This window comes from Hyla sarda, chromosome 2 (assembly GCF_029499605.1).
Source record: "Hyla sarda isolate aHylSar1 chromosome 2, aHylSar1.hap1, whole genome shotgun sequence".
Taxonomy (NCBI): Eukaryota; Metazoa; Chordata; class Amphibia; order Anura; family Hylidae; genus Hyla; species Hyla sarda.
The window spans coordinates 405,290,678-405,314,135 of record NC_079190.1 but is presented as its reverse complement, the minus strand read 5'-3'; the positions used below and the strand labels follow the sequence as shown (position 1 = coordinate 405,314,135).

Genomic DNA, 23,458 nt, shown 5'->3' with positions numbered 1-23,458 from the left:
TTTTTTTTGAGCAGTGTATTTAGAGAGCTTGTCAGGTCAGCTAAGAAAAACTAAAACAGTGCAAGCACAGCCTTATTTGCAAACAGAATATCGCATAGTTATTTAAAATTTACAGTAGAGTCCTGCAGAAAATTAATGAAAATATTGTAAATATCCTCATTAAATAATTTTTTTAACAGGTCTACTGACTATAGCCTACAGTCTACAAGTGCCTGTAGCCAAAACAAGATGAATTAGTCATTTGTTAAAAAAATGACATTATTTTTGCATATATTATCATGTATTCACATTAAGAATGTGTAATAGTGGGCTTCATTAAAAAAAAAAAAAAAAATAGAAAAAAAAAAAAAATACCATTCCTTCAACAAACAAATGAATGCCACCTAAATGCCTAGAAGCTAGTTACATTTTTATTGGCTTATTGGCTATTTATTTATTGTCATACTAGGCTATTTATCTTCTTACCAAAACTATTACAGTGTGTTAATGCTGTTAACATTCCATTATTAGCAAATTATTGTAATGTTCTGGATAATGATGTCTGGATCTCTTGCATGATGATAGATACCACTTATTATTCTGTTCTGATAGTTTTCAAATATTCGTAATGTATCATTACAATTAACAGAGTACTGCAGTCTTGGACAACTGATAAGTGTCCGATCGAGGGGGTTTAACATGCCTCCTGCATGGGGAGAGCCACGGCAGAGCCTGGCCCCATAAAGGAGATCGCGGGGCGGGGGGGTCCCAGTGTTCAGGCCCCAGTGATCGGAAACTTATCAGTGGCTAAGGCTTAAATACTCCTTTAAAGACTTTATCTATGTGGATAAAATTTTCATATTTTGCTTGGGCCACTATACAAATAAAAAAAAAAAGTATACTTACATACATGGGTCCCCCTTAGTTCCTTGTGCGACATTATCCAGTTTCCTGTTGATTTCTCTGCTTTTTACTTCCGAGACAGACTCAGCAGTACCTGCTCCCATAGCCAATTACTGACTGAAGTGGGAATCAGCTGTGTGCCTTCAGTGCCCAGACAAGTCTTTCTCAAAGCAGGAAGCAAAATCATGAGTGGGACACCAGATCTACCAGCAGGAGCTGTGGGGACCCAGGTAGGTAATGTATATATATTTTTATTTTTAAAGTGACCCAAGAAATATATAAAAAATGTTATATAGATAACCCCTCTCTCTAAGGTTATGTTCACACAGAATTTTTTGGGGGTCACAAACATTAATGTGCTTTATGTAGGGATATACAAATTGATTCTGGACACGCAATATTAATTTAGTTACATATCATTTATTTACGTAGCTGTAAAGAATGTTGCCATATGTTTACATTATGTGCACAAACAACCACATTCCCATAGTCTTACATAGCACATTAATGTTAAAAATACAGACACGATTTTGGGGAGACATTTTTTTATAAATGAAATACTCCTGGAAAAACACTGTGTGAACATAGCCTAAAATGGAATAACCTTATAAACTGTCCTGTTGAAATGGATACAAAATAAAAGTACTGTTGGACACATACAGTCTTAGCCTTTTAATAGGATGCGGAACAGTGTTTTTTTATTTTATTTTTTATTTTTAATATTATGGTATGGCTATTTATATTTTCCAGTATTATGGCCATATAGAATAGGTATTAGTTATATTTGGTATTTATTTATATATCATCTTAAAATTCTTGAAAGTGCACTTATCTTCATATATTTACAAGTTGCGTTGTATACATTATCCATAAGTTTAAGCATGTTTTAATCATGAACTATTGTTGCAGATTATTTTTTAAATGTTTGTTTTATATGTTTTTATTTACAGGTTTGGCAGCTGTGTTAATAATGCAATGCAATTTTAAATCCTCTTAATATAAGTAAATATTGTTTTTGGCATGAAACGTTGTAACCTTTTTTTAACCCTAAGTCATTTTCCAGTAGTACCGCCGCATGTTAAAAAGCCCATCCTGAAAAATCATTTAATTCATTAAAGGTTGATCTTTTTGGAGAGTTAAAATGACAAAAAAAAAAGGGCTGTACACACTGGGGGAAATAAAAAAATAAAAAATAAAAAAACTGCCTGCTCCAAAAACTGTTTGCAATGTGCATGAAAAAACAGCTTACATGATCAGCACCTGGCTAAAAATATTTAAAACACTTTTTAGACATTTTTGCAACAAAAAAATATTTCTGGCTCCCAATTTTGGATAAAACTGAGACAACTTCTAACTTAAACTAAACACTGTAAGGCTCCATTCACACTACATAATCTCCTCCTGGAGAAATTCCAAGCTGAGACTCCATAGGCAGTATGTGTCAGAAGAAGTCTGGCATTTGAAATTTATACTGTGGAACCTCTATGGTGAAAATTCCTTGGTGTAAATCGTGCAGCAGAATCCCCATAAAAATAATGGGAGGCTGCTGCACCAGGTTTTCCGATGGGGAATTCAGCTTGGAAAATACGTAGTGTGCATGACACCTTAGGATATGTAAAAAAATGTACATCTGTTTTTATAACATTGATATGCCCTATGCAGGTATGCTTGTTTGTGCTCATAACATATAAAAAAAATTTTTTTCCATCTGCATAAATAAATGACATGCCACTTAGGCTGGGTTCACATGTATCAATTGTCCAGCATAGTTTCCCTCCGGTGTGCACCGGAGGTAAACTGATGCTAGAACTGATCCCATTCATTTGAATTCACAATCATCCAGCGTCTCAATTTTGATGCCGAATGGTGGGACATGCCAGACAGCACCGGCAGGGAAACACAGCTGTCCGGTGCAAGAAACAATGGACGCCGGATGCCATACAGCTGATGACAACTGATGCAGCATTAGTTGAGTTGAGATTTAGGCTGAGTTCACCTATGTGGGATGCCAGACATATGTAAACTCAGCCTTACTTAGATAAAAAAAAAAGATTTCCTTTCTCATATATTGTGTGCACAACTACTTTCCCATAGACTTACAAAGAACACATTAATGTTAAAAATATGGATGTAAAATTTCCACAGTTTTCCTGACACATTTTTGTACAATGAAATAAGCCTGAAAATACTCAGTGTGAACATAGCCTGTATTTTTACAACATAAGTCAATATTAAAAAATTTGGTGCATTCTGGCTATGCTTGCACACCATTTTTTAAGCCTCATTTTGAGCCTTAAATGGCTAAACAAATGCTAAAAAATAGGACTGAAAATAGGGCTCAAATTTAGACTAGAAAACATTTGCTTACAACTGTATAGTCTACACTGCTAAGTTTACACTGTGTAAAAATTAGACAGTTTTGATTTATCCCCCATTCCATGCAGCCATGTGGTATCCCTGTATGGAAACATATTATTCAAGTAAGGTCATGTGTCTCCAAATGAGAGTCATATTGAAATACAGTAGGCTCCCATGCACACTTATGTCATCATACAGATCTTACACAAAGCCACCAATTGCCTTTTTGATAAAGGACTGAATTGTTCAAGTATTAAGCTAAAAAAAATAATAAAAGAATGTAGAAAATCATTGAACCCTTGTGGGCTTTTTGGAACTTGCTTATCATGAGTCATTTACTTCTATTGGGATAGAACCATCCAAAACATTATACAGTAGATAAGCAACTGAGTAAAAGTCTAAATGATCAGAATCCAATCCAGTGGAGTGTCACTCTTGGTAGCAGTTTCTCCAGCATTTTTATAGACCAGGTCAATCATGACTGTAAGATTTGCATAATTGCACTTGAAATATGATGCAGAAACCAATGTATCCAACACATAGAAAATGCACCCTGAATATTAGCTTCCAAATGAACATTGTTAGCCCTGTTTATTCCATATATTAATCTGGAGCTTCATCTTTTAAAGAAACTGAAATAGTCCTTTTTCATACTATTTACATAAGAAAGCCTAACATTTACATGCATAATTTTTGAGAAACCATGTGCATTAGCATCCCAGTAGAAAGCATAGATAGTGCTGTACAAATATGTCAAGTTCTTTTTAGTGCACAAACAAATCAATCAACTCACGATGTGTGCCGCCTTATACAGCCCAACGCACAGAAGTGTAAGGCTGGGTTCACATGTATCAGTTGTCCAGCATAGTTTCCCTCTGGCATGCACCGGAGGGAAACTGATGATAGAACTAATCGGAATAGTTCACAATCATCTAGCTTCCCCATTTTGATGCCAGATGGCTGGACACGCTGGACAACATCGGAAAGGGGATTGCAACTTGTGTTCTCCTGTCCAATGCCAGAAACAATGGACGCATATATGAGATACAACTGATGACAACTGATGCACATTGTCATCAGCTGTGGCAAGATTTAGGCTGAATTGACCTATGCTGGATATATGTGAACCCAGCCTTATAGCTCCAGCAGAAGATCCTGATAAATTCAGTTCCAGTGCTTGGGTGTCCGGTTAACAGCTTTTTTTTCCTGTTCTTATTGAAACACATACAGTTCACTATATAGGTACAGGACAAACATGAGTCTGACATGTTTTCAGGTTACCACCTTAAGTATAGTCCATGATTAAGAGGATAACTTTAAAACAAGTCTGACTGGTGTCTCTCTTGTGCCTCTACAGTGTTCTGTATGTGTTTTTAACAAGGATTAACAAATCAGGATCAACAAATCAAAAATCAAAAGGAAACTTAAAAACAGATACCCAAGGGCTTGGACTAAAATGTATTAATGGTGAGTGTTTTTCGACGAGTAGATTATTTAGCTAGAAAAATGTTTTTCTTGTGAGTTGTAAAAATATGGTTAGGGGAAAGCAATAATATTAGTTAAAAAATGAACTTTTGTTGAATTATCCCTTTCTTATCATTGACCTATATTCTAAATTATGTGATGAGTAAATATTATCAATGCTTATTATGACCTCTCAGAAATTTCATACAATGATTTCTTGTTCTCCTTTTAACTTGATAAATTATAAATATATAATGATGCAACCCTTGTAAATATCACATGGCATCATTTCAATTGTGTTCTAAAATTTGAGTTTCTAATGTATTATGGAAGTATACCACTACACTTCTTTTACTGTTTTAGCAGATAAAATATGTGAATCACTAAACCCACTAAAAATAAGTTAATTCACTCACAGACACATACACAAAGAAATATAGGGGAAAAAAACACAACCAAGTCTTAGCTAGGTTGTGCTTCAATACTTTATTTTGCTACCCTTGCTCTTCATCTAAATGCTATGACACCCTCCCTGGCACCAAAACCACGGAAAATGCCATGCTATCCTTTTGATTCTCTACAAATTAGACCATACATGGAATATTGTGCACAATTTTGGGCACCTATGTATAAGTAGAATATTACTGAACTGGAGTGGGTGTGGAGGAAGGCAACTTAGTGTGCCATTACATATGTCTACCGATCAGGCTAAGTTTTCCTTTGGTGCTGTATAAAAGTGTTGAGAGAAACTGATCCCATTCATTTGAATAATCCATTCATTAATCCAACTGGACATATGTGATAGCACCCTAAAACAAATGAAGGAATGGTTGGATTAGAGTACTAAAACAGGTTATCCAATTTAGGTGGATTTAGTTGGGAAAGAAGGAACTCTTAGAGGAGATCTGATCACAATGTAAAAAAATATTATTGAACAGTATTAAGGTTCTAATAATCTTTTCATACCTAGAGCAGGTATGTAACCATGACCAGGGTACATACACTATATGTAAAGGAAAGAAGGTTTCACCATCATCACAGATAAGGATTCTTTACTGTGAGAGCAGTGAGAGTATGCAATTCTGTGCCACATGATGTTGTGATGGTTGATTTATTGAACATGTTTAAGAAGGGCCTAAATATATTTTTATAAAAAAAAAAAAAAAAAAGAACAATCAAGTTATGAGTACTAGATTTTTGAAGATCTACTTGTTTATCTAATGATATATTCTGATTACTAAATTTCGAGTCAAGAAGTTATTTTCCTCCTCTCATGGTGCAATTGGCATTTCCCCTTAAAGGCTTTTTCCTTCCCCTGGAGAAACACCGTAGGGTTATAGGTTCAAGTTAATAGACCCCTGTCTTTTATTAACCTTATCAACTATGTTGTAACTATGTAGTAAACTAAGAGTACCATTACCCAGTTATTTTTGCAGGCCAAAAGGGGGAATGTTACAAAATGCGTTCCCCCATCCGGTGCATGCGTCATCTCAATTGAGACACCAGATCAATATGAACTGTCATATGCAAATGAATGTTATCAGTTCAATAATCCTTTTCTGATCGCTAGACATATGTGACAAAACCCTAAATTATTATTATTATTACACAAGCTGGAAGCAGAAAGGGATGATTACTGTGATGTGTACTGTGAAAAAAAAACAAAAAACAATGTTCGTAATTGCGAATACATAGTGCTATATTCGCGAGCAACACTAGTTATCATGCTCCTAGAGTCCTATTTAAGGGAATCCTTATATGAACCCAGGTCCACTCTATTTTAATCCTAAATTAAACAAAATCATATAGTGGCATTTGGCTAATGCAAATTAACAAAGGATACAGCTTACATAAGAATGCAATTGTTTTATGCAGCTGGTATTCATATATTAATTTGTTTTTCTTATTTATGTCTTTACAGTATACATTTTCATTTTGTAAACTTTAGTCACACAAAAAAAAACAGAATTATTTCTGAGGATGAATCGGACTATAATTAAAAAATATATATATTCCTTTTTGTTAATGTAATATATAAATAAAAAGTCAATGATTTTTATTTTTAAACACTTCATGAAGTAAGGCAATGCTAAGTAAACATGCTATGATCAACTAGTGTGCACATAAATAGTATGCTTTAAAGGGATCTTTTATGTTCAAAAATAGTTATCAAAATATTAAAGCTATTTTATATCCCATCTCTATCTGTTTGTGTTATATTCAGCTCAAAAATATTAATCTGCTGAGAAAAAAATATTACCATACACTTTGGGTTAATACATGTTTTGCTCTTTTTTTGTTCCATTTGGAATTTGTTCTAACCTTTTTATTGAAAGACAAAAAAAAAAGTATGGCAGGATCTCCAATGAGGGAAAGAAAAAACAAAAATAAAAAATTCTAAATAGCTTATTTCTAATGTCGAAATATTGTGTACATATTAAGGCAACACTAGGTAGTTAACTAAGGGTGCTGTCACATATGTCCGGAGAATGCAGGACAGAGGGACACATTATTCGGCATTCCCATCAGGCCTGCAGAAATAACTGACAATGCCACAGATTATGCACTTCAACCAGTGATGGCCAGTGATTCTGCTTGGTACACTTCGGGTGCTGTCACATATGTCCTTTATCGGAAACTCAGTTTCCCTGGGGCAATTTTCTACAGTTGATGATAAAATGAAATACTTCAGATTTATCCAGTGCCTCAATTTGAATGCCAGATCACTGGGAAGGCCAGAAGGGGAATGCATCTTGTAGCCTTTTCAGCCTGCAGAATTACCTGGGTGGCAGACCATACCCAACTGATGCACATTGGCATCAGTTGCCATCAGTATTGAGCTAAATCGCCAGACATATGTGACTGCACCCTAAGCAGTCCTGATGAGTCAGAGTGTAGTATTGTATGTGATTTATCAGTAAAATTTCAGTAACAAAATTACATTACATTATTATTTCCAAGAGGATTAAATTAGATTTAAAAACTTTACTAAAAATGTACTTTCTTCTAACTTTTCTTTACCTCATGTAGAGTTATTTCTCCTCATTCTCCTCAACCCAATATCTGACAACAAATTGGTGACCATTATAGAGCCTCATTATTATTATCATGCTATGGAGAGCAAAATAACTAGTGCAATATCTAAAGAATGTTGAATTGTGTTCATTAACTTGTTCTATGATGAAAATACAGCATAAATGATCATGTTGCAATTTATAAGAGAATATTCTTAGTTCCTCTCTGGAAAAGGATTAACACGCTTATATAGCCACATCATTGGATATGTTAGTCATTAGAAACTGTAACCTCTGCCAAATTCCATCTCCAGTATTTAATCATCATTTCCGTGAAAAAAAATAATAATAATAATAATAATTCTGGCAGATCTTGTCATCTGTTTATTCTAATATTTTTTTTTTTTTTTCGTTTTTTTAAACAAAAATGTAAATCAAGTAACTTTCTGAAAAGACACAATTGTGGATAGATGAGAAGTGATGTCAAAGCACTATATAACATACACATTCCTAGAAATAACTGTAAAACACACATGTATCACCTCTCAAACATAGACGCCTTTTTTCTTAAAAATAAACATGTTTTCTTTATTCAATAAAATGAATTTAACATTTTAGGTCTGATTAATTTTATAAACAGCAAATCTGTTGGAAAGGCTTATGCATGTTGGCGTTCACATCTGGTGTTCATTACCTCCTGAGTTCTAATTTAAATTGCCTTTAAGCTGATAAAGTTATATTTCTTGAAAAATGAAAACCAATAAGGCAAAAACAATTTGAAAGGTATTACAGGAGTCTGTGATAGTAACAAGGTCTTCCTCAGCTTTGGTATGGATTCCACCATACAAAAATAACTTGAACGATGCATGTAGCTTCAGGCTAAAGTACTGTAGCATATCAAGACATATTTCAAATTAGAGAAAAAATATGAAGAATACATTTGGATGACTTTCCCCTCCCTTCCCAAAAATGTATATAGAAAGCAACTTTAACAAAAACAAACCAAACTAGTGGTTTAAAAAAAAAAAAAAAAAAAAAAATTTCCATTAAATTGCTTTTTAGGATCTATGTTACTGCAAAGCAATAAATACAGACCAGGTATCTTGTTGTTTGACAGACATTTAGTTAGTTAAAAGATAAACAATCAGACCATCTTGTAGTGTAACCAAGCATGCTGCCATCAGGTTGGCTGGGAAAAGGAATACAAAGTGAGCTCTGCTGGTTATCTTAAAAAATGAGTCCTTTGAATCTTGCATACTGTACTTTCTTCTTTTGACAATGAAGATCATTAATGTATAATGCTAAAAAAGCCAAGAAATGAACATTGCTCCTTATCGAGTAGGTTGACCAAGCATTCCAGTAAAAGGAGAAATTACAAAATAAAAAACAAAACAAAAACCCTAAAACTAAACTAAAAGCAAAGGAAGAATTTTTTTTCCTATCTATACATCAGTCTATTCTTTAAAAATTTTAACTAGACAAATTTAATTGACATATAAAACAAAGTCAAAAATGTAATGGCAAGAGACATGGGTAAAACAGGAAGACACTGATGCTACAAATAAATTGCAAAAATATGTACAAGACCCTGTTTTTCCTCAATTGTTTTCGATTGTAATGCATGTTTAACAGCAGCAGTCAAGGATGAAGTTCCAGGCACCAGACTGCAATTTTCCTCTTCCGACTACATCGTGTGGGGCTGATGGGCCCCTACCATTCCTGTCACCAGATGACACTGGATATACTTGTCTCCCTTGGCAAAAGAGGCAAGATAGCACTGTTTGTATGAGCTTCATCTGGGTGCTGCTCCCTGTTTGTTTTTATTTGTGGCCGCTGTCCATTAATAAGTGTCATAGGTATGTTACAATAAGTATGCTGATTACCTATTGAGGTAAGAGGCAGGGTGCCAGTAGGAGGTACATCATATTCATAACTTCTATAATAGTGTTTCTGCCGCATTTGTGTATGGTAAGTGTTATGAAAGGTAGAACGTATGTCAGGATGGGCAGTGGCTAGGGCAGTGGAAGTGGCAGCAGCCATGGAGATCGCTGAGACCGTCTGCAGTTCCCCGAAAGGTCCCTGCTCACTGACATCTAAAACCTGCTCATGTGTGATGGGTTCTATTCTTTTAAAAGGCATTTCATATTGTAAACGTTTCCAGAATTGTGAATTCAACTTGTTGCATTTCGGCCCATGCCATTTGATAACAGTTAGGAGCTTAATGGTGTGTTTCAGAGTTTCCACTTCTTGGTAATTCATAATTCCACGTAGTTCACTGCACTCAATCAGTATCACTTTTATTTCTCCAGTGATCAACATATTCCGAAGTCTGGTTTCTAATTCAAATATACTCCAGCCCCTTCTTACAACATAAGTTGGAGTCATGACAATGATGAGCCTTTTACTTTGGTCAACACATCTTGCCACATCTTCAATGTAAGCTGAGGAAGAGAACAGAGCATTACAATTATCGAAAAACATTAGTATATCTTACAGTGGGTTATGCCACGGATGGTCCAATGAGGTTTACTAAGCCCCCGTTATGCTTCAGATGCAATGATCAGTATTGATCATGGTTTCTAAAGGCCAAATGGCAGGTATCGGCAAGATCACTGATGTCAAATATTACCGGCAGGTCCGCTGGGACTTGCTGTGCATGAAGCAAGTGTTGCTCCGGTTGCAACATGTACAGAACATAGATGTACTGTACATCTGGTGTGTTTAGTACCAGGGAAAACAGGACGTACATTTACAACCATTTTCCTTAAAGGGGTACTCCGGTGGAAATAATTTTTTTTTTTTAAATCAACTGTAATATTAAGCTGCTTGCTGGCATGGCATTGTTGAAAAAGAAGTTGTCTACATAACAAAATCCCTTTAATTGTATTCATTTAAGGAAACAATGGTCAAATATAAAGAAAAGATAGCTTGAGTCCTGCTTTAAAAACAGTATATATGCACAATGATAATACCTACAATTGTATAACTTACTTCCTGTTGGAATTAAGTCTCTGTCGGGTATGAACAGTTTATAACCATAGTGTTTTTCAAGCATATCAGGTAGAATTTCCAGTGCAAATCTCTCTTCTTCTCCAGTCTCTTGGTTCCATTGATCTGGGTCTACTTTTGTATATGACAAATATGCATCGAAATCCTTGTTATCTGAAATAAATAAGTAAAGTGTTAGAAAGACTTATGAAACATCACAAGAAGTAACCTTAATGGTAAATGACAAGAAAAATATATATATATTTATTAATGTCTCAGGAATCAGGAAAAAGCAAATAAACTCCAGACTGGACTAGGGGTAATTGCTGGATGTCATATATCTGGATTTTTCCAAAGCATTTGATACGGTGCCACATAAAAGGTTGGTGCATAAAATGAGAAGGATTGGGCTGGGGGAGAATGTGTGTATGTGGGTAAGTAACTGGCTCAGTGATAGGAAACAGAGGCTGGTTATTAATGGTACTTATTCTGATTTTGTTACTGTTACTAGTGGGGTACCACAGGGGTCAGTCTTGGGTCCTGTTCTATTTAATATATTTGTTAATGACCTTGTAGAGGGGGGATAGTAAAGTAGCAATCTTTGCAGATGATACTAAACTCTGTTAAGTGGTCAACACAATAGAGGACAGGGCACTGTTACAAATGGATTTGGATAGGTTGGAGGTTTGGGCTGAGAAGTGGCAGATGAGGTTCAACACTAAGAAATGTAAGGTAATGCACATGGAGACCAAAAATCCGGGCTGGGATTATGTATTAAATGGGAGCACACTTGGGACGACTGATATGGAAAAGGACTTGGGAGTCTTAGTTAACAGTAAATTTAGCTGTAGTGACCAGTGTCGGGCAGCTGCTGCTAAGGCAAATACAATCACGGGGTGCATCAATAGGAGCATGATGCCCAAGACAAGGAAGTAATTCTACCACTGTACAAATCACTTGTCAGACCACACATGGAATACTGTGTACAGTTCTGGGCACCAGTGTACATGGAAGATATAATGGAGCTGGAGAGGGTTTAAAGACGGGAAACCAGAGTTATACGGGGAATGGGAGGACTACAGTACCCAGAAATATTATTAGAATTTAGTTTAGAAAAAAGAAGGCTTAGGGGTGACCTAATAACTATGTAGAAATATATCAGAAGACTGTACAGAGATCTCTCCCATGATCTATGTATACCCAAGACTGTATCTATAACAAGGGGGCATCCTCTACATCTTGAGGAAAGAAGGTTTCTACACCAGCACAGACGGGGGTTCTTTACTGTAAGAGCAGTGAGACTATGGGACTCTCTGCCAGAGGAGGTGGTCATAGTGAACTCTGTAAAAGAGTTCAAAAAGGGGCTGGATGCATTTTTGGAGATTAATAACATCGCTGGTTATATATACTAGATTTATAGCCAAAGAACATTGATCCAGGGATTTATTCTGACTGCCATATTTGGAGTTGGGAATGAGTTTTTGCCTCTAGTATTAGTTTTTTTTTTTTTTTTTTTTTTTGCCTTCCTCTGAATCAACTCAGTAGGGACTGATTAGGGGTATAGGTTGAACTTGGTTGACTTTGGTCTTTTTTAAACCTTACTAACTATGTTACTATGTTACTATGTCTTCAAAAAATGCTAATTCAAGCACAAACTTTTTCAGTGGTAGATTTTCATTTTTCTTTAAGTGTTTATTTCTCTTGATAAATTACTCCTTGCTGAAAGTGGAGATTAATGACCATCTTAGGTCTCGGAGTCTATACATGATCACAACCTCTAAACAACCTATAGCTATGCTCCTTTTTCAGCTCTGAATTAAAATGAACAAAATTATGATGGTGACAAGTTTATGTAGTGGAATAGCACAGCTCACTATTGTAATCTTTCCTGATTTCTTCACTCAAAAGATAATTATATAAAATTTGCTAATGAAAATACAGGGAAACCATTGGATTTGATTTAAAATACCTAGCAAGACTAAAGCAAACACTAACCAACATGTGTGGAAAAAAAAAACCAAAACATGTACATGATTCTTCCAGCAGAGTATTTTTTTTACATGGTTATTATAAGAATTAAGTGAGCTTTCCAAAAGTTTGGCTTGCTGATTTACTGTAATATCTTGCTGGGATGAGTGCTTGAGTGCTATCCCCTAGCCCAGCAAAGAAGGTGTTAATTAGTGCTAATTAACTCTTTGAGGGAAGATGTATACATTATACAGCCATTTAAATCGCTGTATAATGTGCACTGTGAAGAGAGTGATAATTACCATCTTGCCACTTGTCTGGGCCTCTTCTTGCGTCGTTCCCTCACCATTGTGATGTCATTGCAAGAGGTGGGCTACACAAAAAGAGGCCTTGACTAGCGATAATATGGTAAGTATTACTCTCTTCACTTTATGCATTATACAGCCATCTGCATGATGTATACACCTCCCCCCAAGGAGTTAACTAGCATTGCTCAACAGAGCAAAATAAATCCTTCCTTTGCTGGGATAAGCAATACTCACAGTTATTATACTCAACTCTAGTTATTATAGTATGCACACATTTTCATTTTTTTAAATTCTTTTGTGCATCCATTTTTTTTTCTTACAGACTAAAATGCCTGCAAAAATAAAATGTGTCCGTAAAGTTTATGCTGTGGGATGGGTCTGTATGAAATAATACATGGAACATTTAGATTAATGTATTGATAAATATATATTTTTTATAACATTACTTTAAAGATGAATTCAAGCATTAGGACTACTAGAACTGCATATTCATTATATTTCTTATGTTTTTATTTACTTCTCTATTTGATTTTTTGGTAAAAATGCAAGTAACTCCAATCTTGAAGCAGGATCATTTTAGTCCCAAAAGAAATGATGCACTGCCCATACAGAATATCCACTACGTATACATTCAGTCTTCGTTGAATATTCTACTGGACACAAAACTAATTCCATATTTACAGAATGCTGAAAATGGTTAAGTACCAAAAAGCCTTTTGGTACTATTTTCTGTCTCAGAATTTGATAAAGAGGATACCTTTAGTCAAAGGAACCTTTATACTTTAATGGATTACAATATTTCATGTTGGTAAAAGCATACACATTTTTCCTCTATAAATATTAACCAGTCTACAAATTGTACAATTTTGCTCTTGAACTTTGAAATAAAAGTTGGACTATTGTGTTTAGAGATCCACAGGAGTTTAAACCATTAAATTCCATTTCTCTAGAACTCATATAGGTAACCTCACTCCATGCAACTGATGTACTTAGCAGGAGTCTAAAAGGATGATGGCTTCTTAAACATGCACAGCAAACCAAAGTACTGTTACCACTCACTACCAGCCATCAAGTTAAAAGGCCAACAGTGTGCTGTAGAGAAGCACTGCGGCTTTCTGAGTAACGCCTTCTAGAGTTCAGAATTTTTATAAGGGAGAACATTAATGTAATGCAACTTCGTTTTAACGCTGTTTAGTCTCTCACATAAAGCACTATTGCTACACTTATAAAGTTTATTTTCTGTTTTGAAAATTACAAAGTACAATAACAAAAAATAATAACTAAGATCTGAAATAAAATAAGAGCCAAAGTATAAAATTACTTTTGTAAAATGATAATGCAAACAAATGTGTCCTTTCTTTTTTTGTTTATACAGTTATTCTGTATATTCAATGGGACAGATTTACAATTTTTTTTTTTAAACAGTTGTTTTTTTTTAAAGGTTATAGCCCTGGTAAAAGGGGGCAGGAAAAGAAGGATGAATGTTTTCCCAAAATACATCACATAACAATACGCAACCCACAATGCAGTAGGCATGACAGGTACTCAACAAATAATTAAAAAATTCCCCTTATGCTGCTTCTTCATTGTAGTAACTGTTATTGCATCATTTTCAAACCCAACTGATTCTTCTTTGGGGGCATATCCTCCTTTACATTGCATGCATATTTGAACTTTTTTTTATAGGTATTTTAATGTGTTATTTGTAGGTAGTTACCATGTACTGGTATTTGACTGAATATGCATTATTTTTTTTTAACTACATCTATAACATAGTACTGTAACATAGTTCATAAGGTTGAAAAAAGACAAGAGTCCATAAAGTCCCTACTGAGTTAATCCAGAGAAAGGAAAGAAAAAAAAAATTAAAATACCCATATGAGGCTGTTGCCAATTGCCTGATACCAGGGGGAAAATTCCTTCCTGACTCCAAACATGGCAATAAGAATATATCCCTTGTTCAACATTCTGTCCCTATAAATCTAGTATCCATAACCTGTAATGTTATTATTCTCCCCCTTTGAAGTCTATTATTGCCATCACCATGAGAACTTCCTTTGGCAGATAATTTCATAGCCTCACTGCTCTTACAGTAAATAACCCCTGTCTGTGCTGGTAACAAAATATATATCCTTTTTATACATCTATTTCCTGCCCCCTGTCATATTTATGTTTACTTTGGTCGCCGCTTAGCCATCTTTTTTCTAAGCTAAATAACCCCAATTCTGATAATTCTTCTGGGTCCTGTAGTCCTCCATTTCATGAATTACTCTGGCTGCCAGTCTTTAAATCCTCTCCAGCTCCACTATATCTTTCTTGTACACTGGTGCCCAGTACTGTACATATTATTCCATTTGTGGTCTGACTAGTGATTTTTACAGTGGTAGAAATATTTCCTTGTCGTGTTCATCTATGCTCCTTTTGATGCACCCCATGATTTTATTTGCCTTGGCAGCAGCTGCCTGACACTGGTTGCTAAAGTTAAAGGCGTACTCTGGTGGAAAACCTTTTTTCTTTTTTTTAAATCAACTGGTGCCAGAAAGTTAAACAGATTTGTAAATTACTTCTATTAAAAAATCTTAATTCTTCCATTACTTATTAGCTGCTAAATACTACAGAGGAAATTATTTTCTTTTTGATACACAGTACTCTCTGCTGACATCACGAGCACAGTGCCCTTTGCTGACATCTCTGTCCATTTTAGGAGCTGTCCAGAGCAGCATATGTTTGCTATGGGGATTTTCTCCTACTCTGGACAGTTCTTAAAAAAAGTTGATTGTGGTGTCTCAAAGCAGTTAATTCCATTCCCGGCTAGCTCAGTGGGCTGATCAGGACTGCAGCAGCGAAACCGTGGCATCCCGATCAGCTGAGAGGAGGGAGTGGGGTATCTTACCTTCCTCCCGGACATTCGATTTGTGCTCCAGCCTTGCCTTGAGCTTTGCAAGGCTGAAGCAATGGAGCACCAATAACACTGATCAATGCATACAGCAGCTGATAAGTAATGGAAGGATTTTTAGCACGGAATATCCATTTAGACATAACATGGCATGACAGGCACAATAATGAAAAGTTAATAAACCCTGAATAAGCCCTTTAAAGAATATTTTGGGGTTTAGTTTTGCTCTATTTGACAATGGTGCTGCTTTTATCCGTTCTTTACATATTTTTTTTCCTATAGCTTTTTAATGTTCTTTTACCACCTGTCTGTTTTAGTTGCATAACCCCTTAACGACTTGCGATGTACATATACAACACGGCCAGGCAAAAGGTCTAATAAGCGAGCTCAGGAGCTGAGCTCACTTCATATCCGTTTGTTTAAGGCTGCTATCAGCAGCCAGGACCTGTGGCTAATACCGGACACCGGCGTTTGGGCCAATGCCCGGCATTAACTCTTTAGATGCCACAATCAAAGTTGATTGCAGCATCTAAAATGACAAAAATACACTGCTGGTAGCTCGGCGGAACTGATCGGGATCATTGTGGGAAAATTGCAATGTCCTGAACAGCTGAAATGATGGTGAGAGGGCCCTTACTTGCCTCCATCTGATTGGTTCTTCAAGGCTACAGTCAGCCTCAGCAGGAGGCAATGGAGTACCTATAACACTGATCAATGTTATGCTATGGCATATCATTGAACAGTGTATGCAATCCAATTATTTCATGTAAAAGTCCCCTGTGGGGACAAAAAAATAGTGTAAAAAAAGCAACAACAAAAAAGTTAACAGTTAAGTGTGATTTAACCCCTTCCCTAATAAAAGTTTGAATCACCCCCTTTTCCCATAAAAAAATAAATAAATAAATATGTAAACAAAAATAAACATACACATATATGATATTTATGTTCAGAATTCAGAATTGAGTGGACAAGCGATTGTAGAAAAGCAATCAAAAAGTCCCATCAAAACAAAAATGGTACCAATAAAAACTACAGATCACAGCACAAAAAATGAGCCCTCTAACATCCCTGTATATGGAAAAATATAAAAGTTATAGGTGTCTGAAGAGGACATTTTTAAGCATACTAATTTTCATACAAAAAGTTATAAGTTTTTAAAATAAGTAAAACAAAATAATAAACCTATATCATTTGGGTATTGCTGTAACCGTATGGACCTCCAGAATAAAGATGCAGTGTCATTTTTACCAAAAAATTGCTCTGTGTAGAATCAGAAGTCCCCAAAATAACACACATTTTTTTCAATTTTGCCACACAAATATATTTTTTTGTTTGTTTTGCCTTAGATTTTGTGGTGAAATGATTGATGTCATTAAAAAGTACAATTGGTGGTGCAAAAAACAATCCCTCATAAGGGTCTGTAGGTAAAAAAATGTAAACTTTGTTGGTTTTATTCCTATAAGGTATTTTTATATTTTCATATATATATATATATATATATATATATATATATATATATATATATATACAGCAGCAAAAGATAGTTGCATCACTTTAAAAATAGTGAAAAATAATGAGGTGGCTTTATTCCATATTAAAAAGTATTTTTTATATGGAATAAGGACATCTTATTTTTTTTTCACTATTTTTGGAGTGATGCGACTATCTTTTGCTGCTGCATCTGGATTTGGGCCTTTGACTGGGGCCAACTAGTTGCTGGCACCCACCTATTTTCTTGATGTTTGCTTTAGTTGTGCAGCTCCTCCAATATTTTTGTATATATATATATATATATATATATATATATATATATATATATATATAAAAAATTTATATCATATATATATATATATATATATATATATATAAATATATATATATATATATATATATATATATATATATATATATATGATATAAATTTTTTAAACCCTATTTAGAGTTTGTACTCTTGTTTTTGCAGACTATATCAAAACCTGTCCAGAGGAAAAGTTGCTGAGTTGCCAATAGCAACCAATCAGATCGCTTCGTTCATTTTTCACAGGCGTTTTTTTTTATTTTTTATGAAAGAAGCAATTTGATTGGTTGTTATGGGAAACTAAGAATCTTTTCCTCTGGCCAGGTTTTGATGTATCTCCCTCATTATCCTGATCTATAATGTTAAGGCTTCTTTAAGCTGATCAAACTTTGCCTTCCTAAAGTTCATTGTTCTGTGATCCTCTACAGAGCACACTATTGAAGGAAAAGTTATTTATTTATTATACATGTAAAGAGTAATGATGGCACTTACCATAGGATGAAGGAACTTTAATACTTTATTCATGACAAAAGGCAGACTAAAGCATGGGGAAGAGGGAAGACACCGTGACCGTTACAGCTATTTTGTGCGCTAAGCGCACTTCTTCGGACCACTTCCCCACTGCTGTCAATGCCGGTATGAAATACCTGGCAGTGACATCAGTGGGGGTATGCCTCCATTAATACAGGTATTTCACACCGGCATTGATGGCAGTGGGGGAGTGGTCTGAAGAAGTGTGCCTGGCGCATGGAATAACTATCATGCTCACTGCTTCCCTCTTCCCCATGCTGTTGTCACAAATAAAGTATTGCCGTTCCTTCATTCTATGGTGATTGCCATCATTACTCTTTACATGTATGTCCTGCACTGGTTTCTTGATTGAGCACAAATGAACCACAATTCACAGAGGAATAAACAAAATCCTAGGCCTCCTATCCTCTGACTACACATTAGTCACTTTCCTGACTATCCACTGGAAAAGCTAGTCTCCTCCAGCTTAAAACACAGGTTTCCCTGCAACCTTTTAACTCACAGTTCACATAAGCATTTGCGGCCTCTTACCATGTGTTCCTCAAACTGGCCATCTGTCTGTATTCTACGCCCGAGAAAGAACACTTCCCACATGTATCTTTCACACAGCATCCTTGCTGTGTGCTCCCACACATAGACCCCTGCATCTGTGTGCTTATCCAGAGAGAGATTCTGATCTCCTGGCTTCTTAAAGGGGTACTCTGGTTGAAAAAATTTTTTTTTTATTAACTGGTGCCTGAAAGTTAAACAAATTTGTAAATTACTTCTATTAAAAAACATTAATCCTTCCAGTGCTTATCAGCTGCTGTATACTACAGAGGAAATTATTTTCTGTTTGCATTTCTTTTCTGACCACAGTGCTCTCTGCTGACACCTCTGTCCATGTCAAGAACTTTCCAGAGCAGGATAGGGTTGCTTTGGGAATTTGCTCCTGTTCTGGACAGTTCCTGTTCTGGACAGTGTCAGCAGAGATCACTGTGGTCAGACAGAAAATAAATTTGAAAAGAACTTCCTCTGGAGCATACAGCAGCTAAGTACTGGAAGGATTAAGATTTTTAAATAGAAGTAATTTCCAAATTTGTATAACTTTCTGGCACCAGTTGGTTTAAATTTTTTTTTCCACCGGAGTACCCCTTTAAGTATCTTCCCCCCGGCTGTTCTGTCTTGATTAGTAGTGTTGAGCGGCATAGGCCATATTCGAATTCGCGAATATTCGCGAATATATGGACGAATATTCGTCATATATTCGCGAATATTCGCATATTCGTTATATCCTCGTTTTATTTTCGCATATGCGAACATTTGCGTATGCGAAAATTTACATGTGAAAATTAGCATATACAAAATTAGTGTACGCGAAAATGCGCATATGTGAAAATTAGCATATGCTAATTTTCGCATATGCGAATATTCGCACGCCAGTCTCACACAGTAGTATTACAGCCTTCTTTACACCACACAAGCTGGAAGCAGAGAGGGATGATCACTGTGATGTGTACTGTGAAAAAAAAAACCAATATTCGTAATTACGAATATATAGCGCTATATTCGCGAAATTCGTGAATTCGCGAATATGCGATATTCGCGAATAATATTCGAATTGCGAATATTCGCGAGCAACACTATTGATTAGCCAGGTAAGGGTCTCTGCTGGCTCACTTAAGAGAAGGGACTGGGAAATACAGACTTTCATTACCTGCAACCCTGCCTGAGTGTCACAGTACACAAAGCACAACAATAAGGATACGTGAAGCTAGTCAGTTGGCATTTTAGAATCAGAAATCTGCCACCTCTGTCAGTCTCCACCTCTGCATCAAAAAACATCAGTAACCACTAATAGCCAAGACTACTTCTCCTTTCTTTTCCGGTGCAGAGCATGGTAAATACGAGGATACATCTTATATTTGAGTCTATGGGTATCTGAGGTGGGTTTCATGAAGACATAAGATCTTGTGGATCCAACATTGTAATTTCAGCCGTTTTCTTAAACATTGGGTACACTAATAGTAGCTTCTCCAAAAACTTTTATTGAGCACATCATGACATTAAAAAAGCCACTTTTAATATCTCAAATATATCCAAAGACAAAAAGATGAGGATCACTCACCACAAGGACTGTGCTTCAAATCTTTATTCCACATGCATAGCAAACAGGGCTTAGTGGGGTGATAACAGCAGGGCACGAGGCATAGAGAAAACCATTCAGGACGATGGCACCGTTTCACGCTGCATAGGCATTTCTTCAGGCCCGGAAGGGACCATATGCCGCAGCTAGAGCCCTTCTATATATAGTATAAAACATCCATATCTGAATAAACATATCCACAGATTGATAAAACATGTACAAATACAGTACACTTAACACAGTACACAGTACATATATGTCATATACTAAAAACAAATAGCCAGACCTGAGTTACGTTCAGAGGTAAACGCTCAGCTCATTGAGTTCGTTCAGACCTAATAGTCCTGTAGTGTCAGTACGAGCAATCCAATATGCTTCACTTCGGAGCAAGTGTTGATGTCTGTCTGTATTTCTGAGACAGTGGCGTTGCTAGGGTTGTTGTCACCCGGTGCGGTAGAAAATGGTGTCACCCCCATACCTACCCCCTCCCCCCAGAAAGTTTTTAGCCTGTTGTGACAGACACCACTGTTGTAGCGCATTGTGAGAAATTCCAGTATAATAATCAGATATACCAGTTGCCACAGAATGGGAAAGTGTTAAAGAAGTTTTCACCATTTAAATATACAGCTCCCAGAATTACTTAAAGGGGTACTCCACTGGAAAACATTTACTTTTATATCAACTGGTGCCAGAAAGTTAAACAGATTTTTAAATTACTTCTATTTAAAATCTTAATACTTACAGTACTTATAAGCTGGTGTATGCTCCACAGGAAGTTGCGTAGTTCTTTCCAATCTGACCACAGTGCTATTCGCTGACACCTCTGTCCATGTCAGGAACTGTCCAGAGCAGGATAGGTTTGCTATGGGGATTTGCTGCTACTATGGACAGTTCTTGACATGGACAGAGGTGTCAGCACAGAGCACTGTGGTCAGACAGAAAAGAAATTAAAAAAGAAAATAACTTCCTGTGAATCGCTTATACAGCAGCTAATAAGTACTGGAAGGATTAAGATTTTTAAATAGAAGTAATTTACAAATCTGTTTAACATTGTAGCACCAGTTGATTAAAAAAAATGTTTTCCAGTAGAGTACCCCTTTATGCAGTGGTGAGGTTATGCTGGGAGTTGTAGTTTCACTGACCATAACTGTAGAACTGACAAGCGATTACAGCTCTAATAGGACATAGAGAGGAGAATGTACAATGATATCAGTGACGTCTTCTCTACAGTCTTCCCTTATCTAATTCAGATGGTACATACCGCCTGGTCCAGCTAAAACTTCTCTCTGTAGAATGTGACGCCCAGACGTCTCCTCACTATGTCAGCGCATTCTCATCCTCTATATGAAAACAATTATTATTATAAACCTGACAGACACTGTATCCTCTAAATATAATACTACTATACACTATACTCTTTGATTATAAACCTTCCATACACCGTACCCACTGAAAATAATACTACCGCATACTGTACATTCTGAATATACCAACACATACTGTACACTCTGAATATAAATCTGCCACATACTGTACCCTCTGAATATACCGTCACACACTGTACCCTCTGAATATAAATCTGCCACATACTGTACCCTCTGAATATAATACTACCACACACTGTACATTCTGAATATAATACCATCACATACTGTACCCTCTGAATATAAATCTGCCACATACTGTACCCCTGAATATAATACTATCACATACTGTACCCTCTGAATATAATACTACCATATACTGTACCCTCTGAATATAAATCTGCCACATACTGTACCCCTGAATATAATACTATCACATACTGAACCCCTGAATATAATACTATCACATACTGTACCCTCTGAATATAATACCAACACATACTGTGCACTCTGAATATATTACTACCACCCACTGCGCCCTCTGAATATAATACTTAGAGATGAGCAAACTACAGTGAATTCAACTCGTCACAAACTTCTCGGCTCGGCAGTTGATGGCTTTTCCTGCATAAATTAGTTCAGCTTTCAGGTGCTCCCGTGGGCTGGAAAAGGTGGATATTGTCCTAGGAGAATCTTTCTTATGAATGTATCCACCTTTTCCAGCCCACCGGAGCACCTGGAGGCTGAACTAATTTACGCAGGATAAGTCATCAACTGCTGAGCCGACAAGTTCGTGACGAATCGAATTTACTGTAAGTTCGCTCATCTCTAATAATACTACCACAAACTGCGCCCTCTGAATATAATACTACCACCCACTGCGCCCTCTGAATATAACACTACCACAAACTGCGCCCTCTGAATATAACGTTGCTATACAGTGCACCCTCTGAATATAATAAAACAACCGCAGTAACACCCCTCAACATCTGTTAGCTGATGCTATTACCACGGGAGGGGGGTATTGGTGGTGTTGCTAGTGGATGATCGGGGTGCTACTACTGGGGGGGGGGGGTGTTGCTGAAGGATGATGAGGGTGCTACTGGCCATCCCCCCTGGCAGTATCACCCCCATCATCCATCGGCAGGATCATCCTCCTGGCAGGAGCACCGCCATCATCCACCATCAGGATCTGCTGATGGAGGTGCTGCGGGGGGGGGGGGTATAGTTGCTGGCGGATGATGAGGGTGCTCCTGCCAGGGGGGGGGGGAGCATTAGGTAGGCAGCAGTTCCCCCACATTAGGTAGGTAGCAGTTTCCCCACATTAGGTAGCATCTTTTCCCCACATTAGGTAGCATCTTTTCCCCACATTAGGCAGCATAGATTCCCCACATTTGGTACCAGTTTCCCCACATTAGGTAGGTACCAGTTACCCCACATTAGGTAGCAATTTCCCCATATTAGGTAGCACAGATTCCCCACATTAGGTAGCAGTTTCCCCACATTCGGTAGCACAGATTCCCCACATTAGCTAGCATAGACTCCGCACATTCGGTAGCATAGACTCCGCACATTAGGTAGCATAGACTCCGCACATTAGGTAGCATATACTCCGCACATTAGGTAGCATAGACTCCCCACATTAGGTAGCATAGACTCCCCACATTAGGTAGCATAGACTCCCCACATTAGGCCGCAGGTTCCCTTGCAGGTTCCCCACAATGCGTCAGTCTCCCCACACACACACACACACACACAAAAA

General features: G+C 36.6%; 1 protein-coding gene across 1 annotated transcript in view; it reads right to left on the bottom strand.

Moving 5' to 3' along the window:
• Window positions 1-7,886: 7,886 nt before the first annotated feature.
• Window positions 7,887-23,458, bottom strand: part of IL1RAPL1 (interleukin 1 receptor accessory protein like 1) — a 1,525,014-nt gene continuing 1,509,442 nt past the window's right edge. Inside the window, exons 10-11 of the mRNA XM_056558792.1 lie at window positions 10,710-10,880; window positions 7,887-10,159 (exon numbers count right to left, since the gene is read on the bottom strand). Of these exons, the coding sequence (XP_056414767.1) occupies window positions 9,441-10,159; window positions 10,710-10,880 (890 nt within the window). The 3' untranslated portion in view covers window positions 7,887-9,440. The remainder of the gene's footprint in view (window positions 10,160-10,709; window positions 10,881-23,458) is intronic.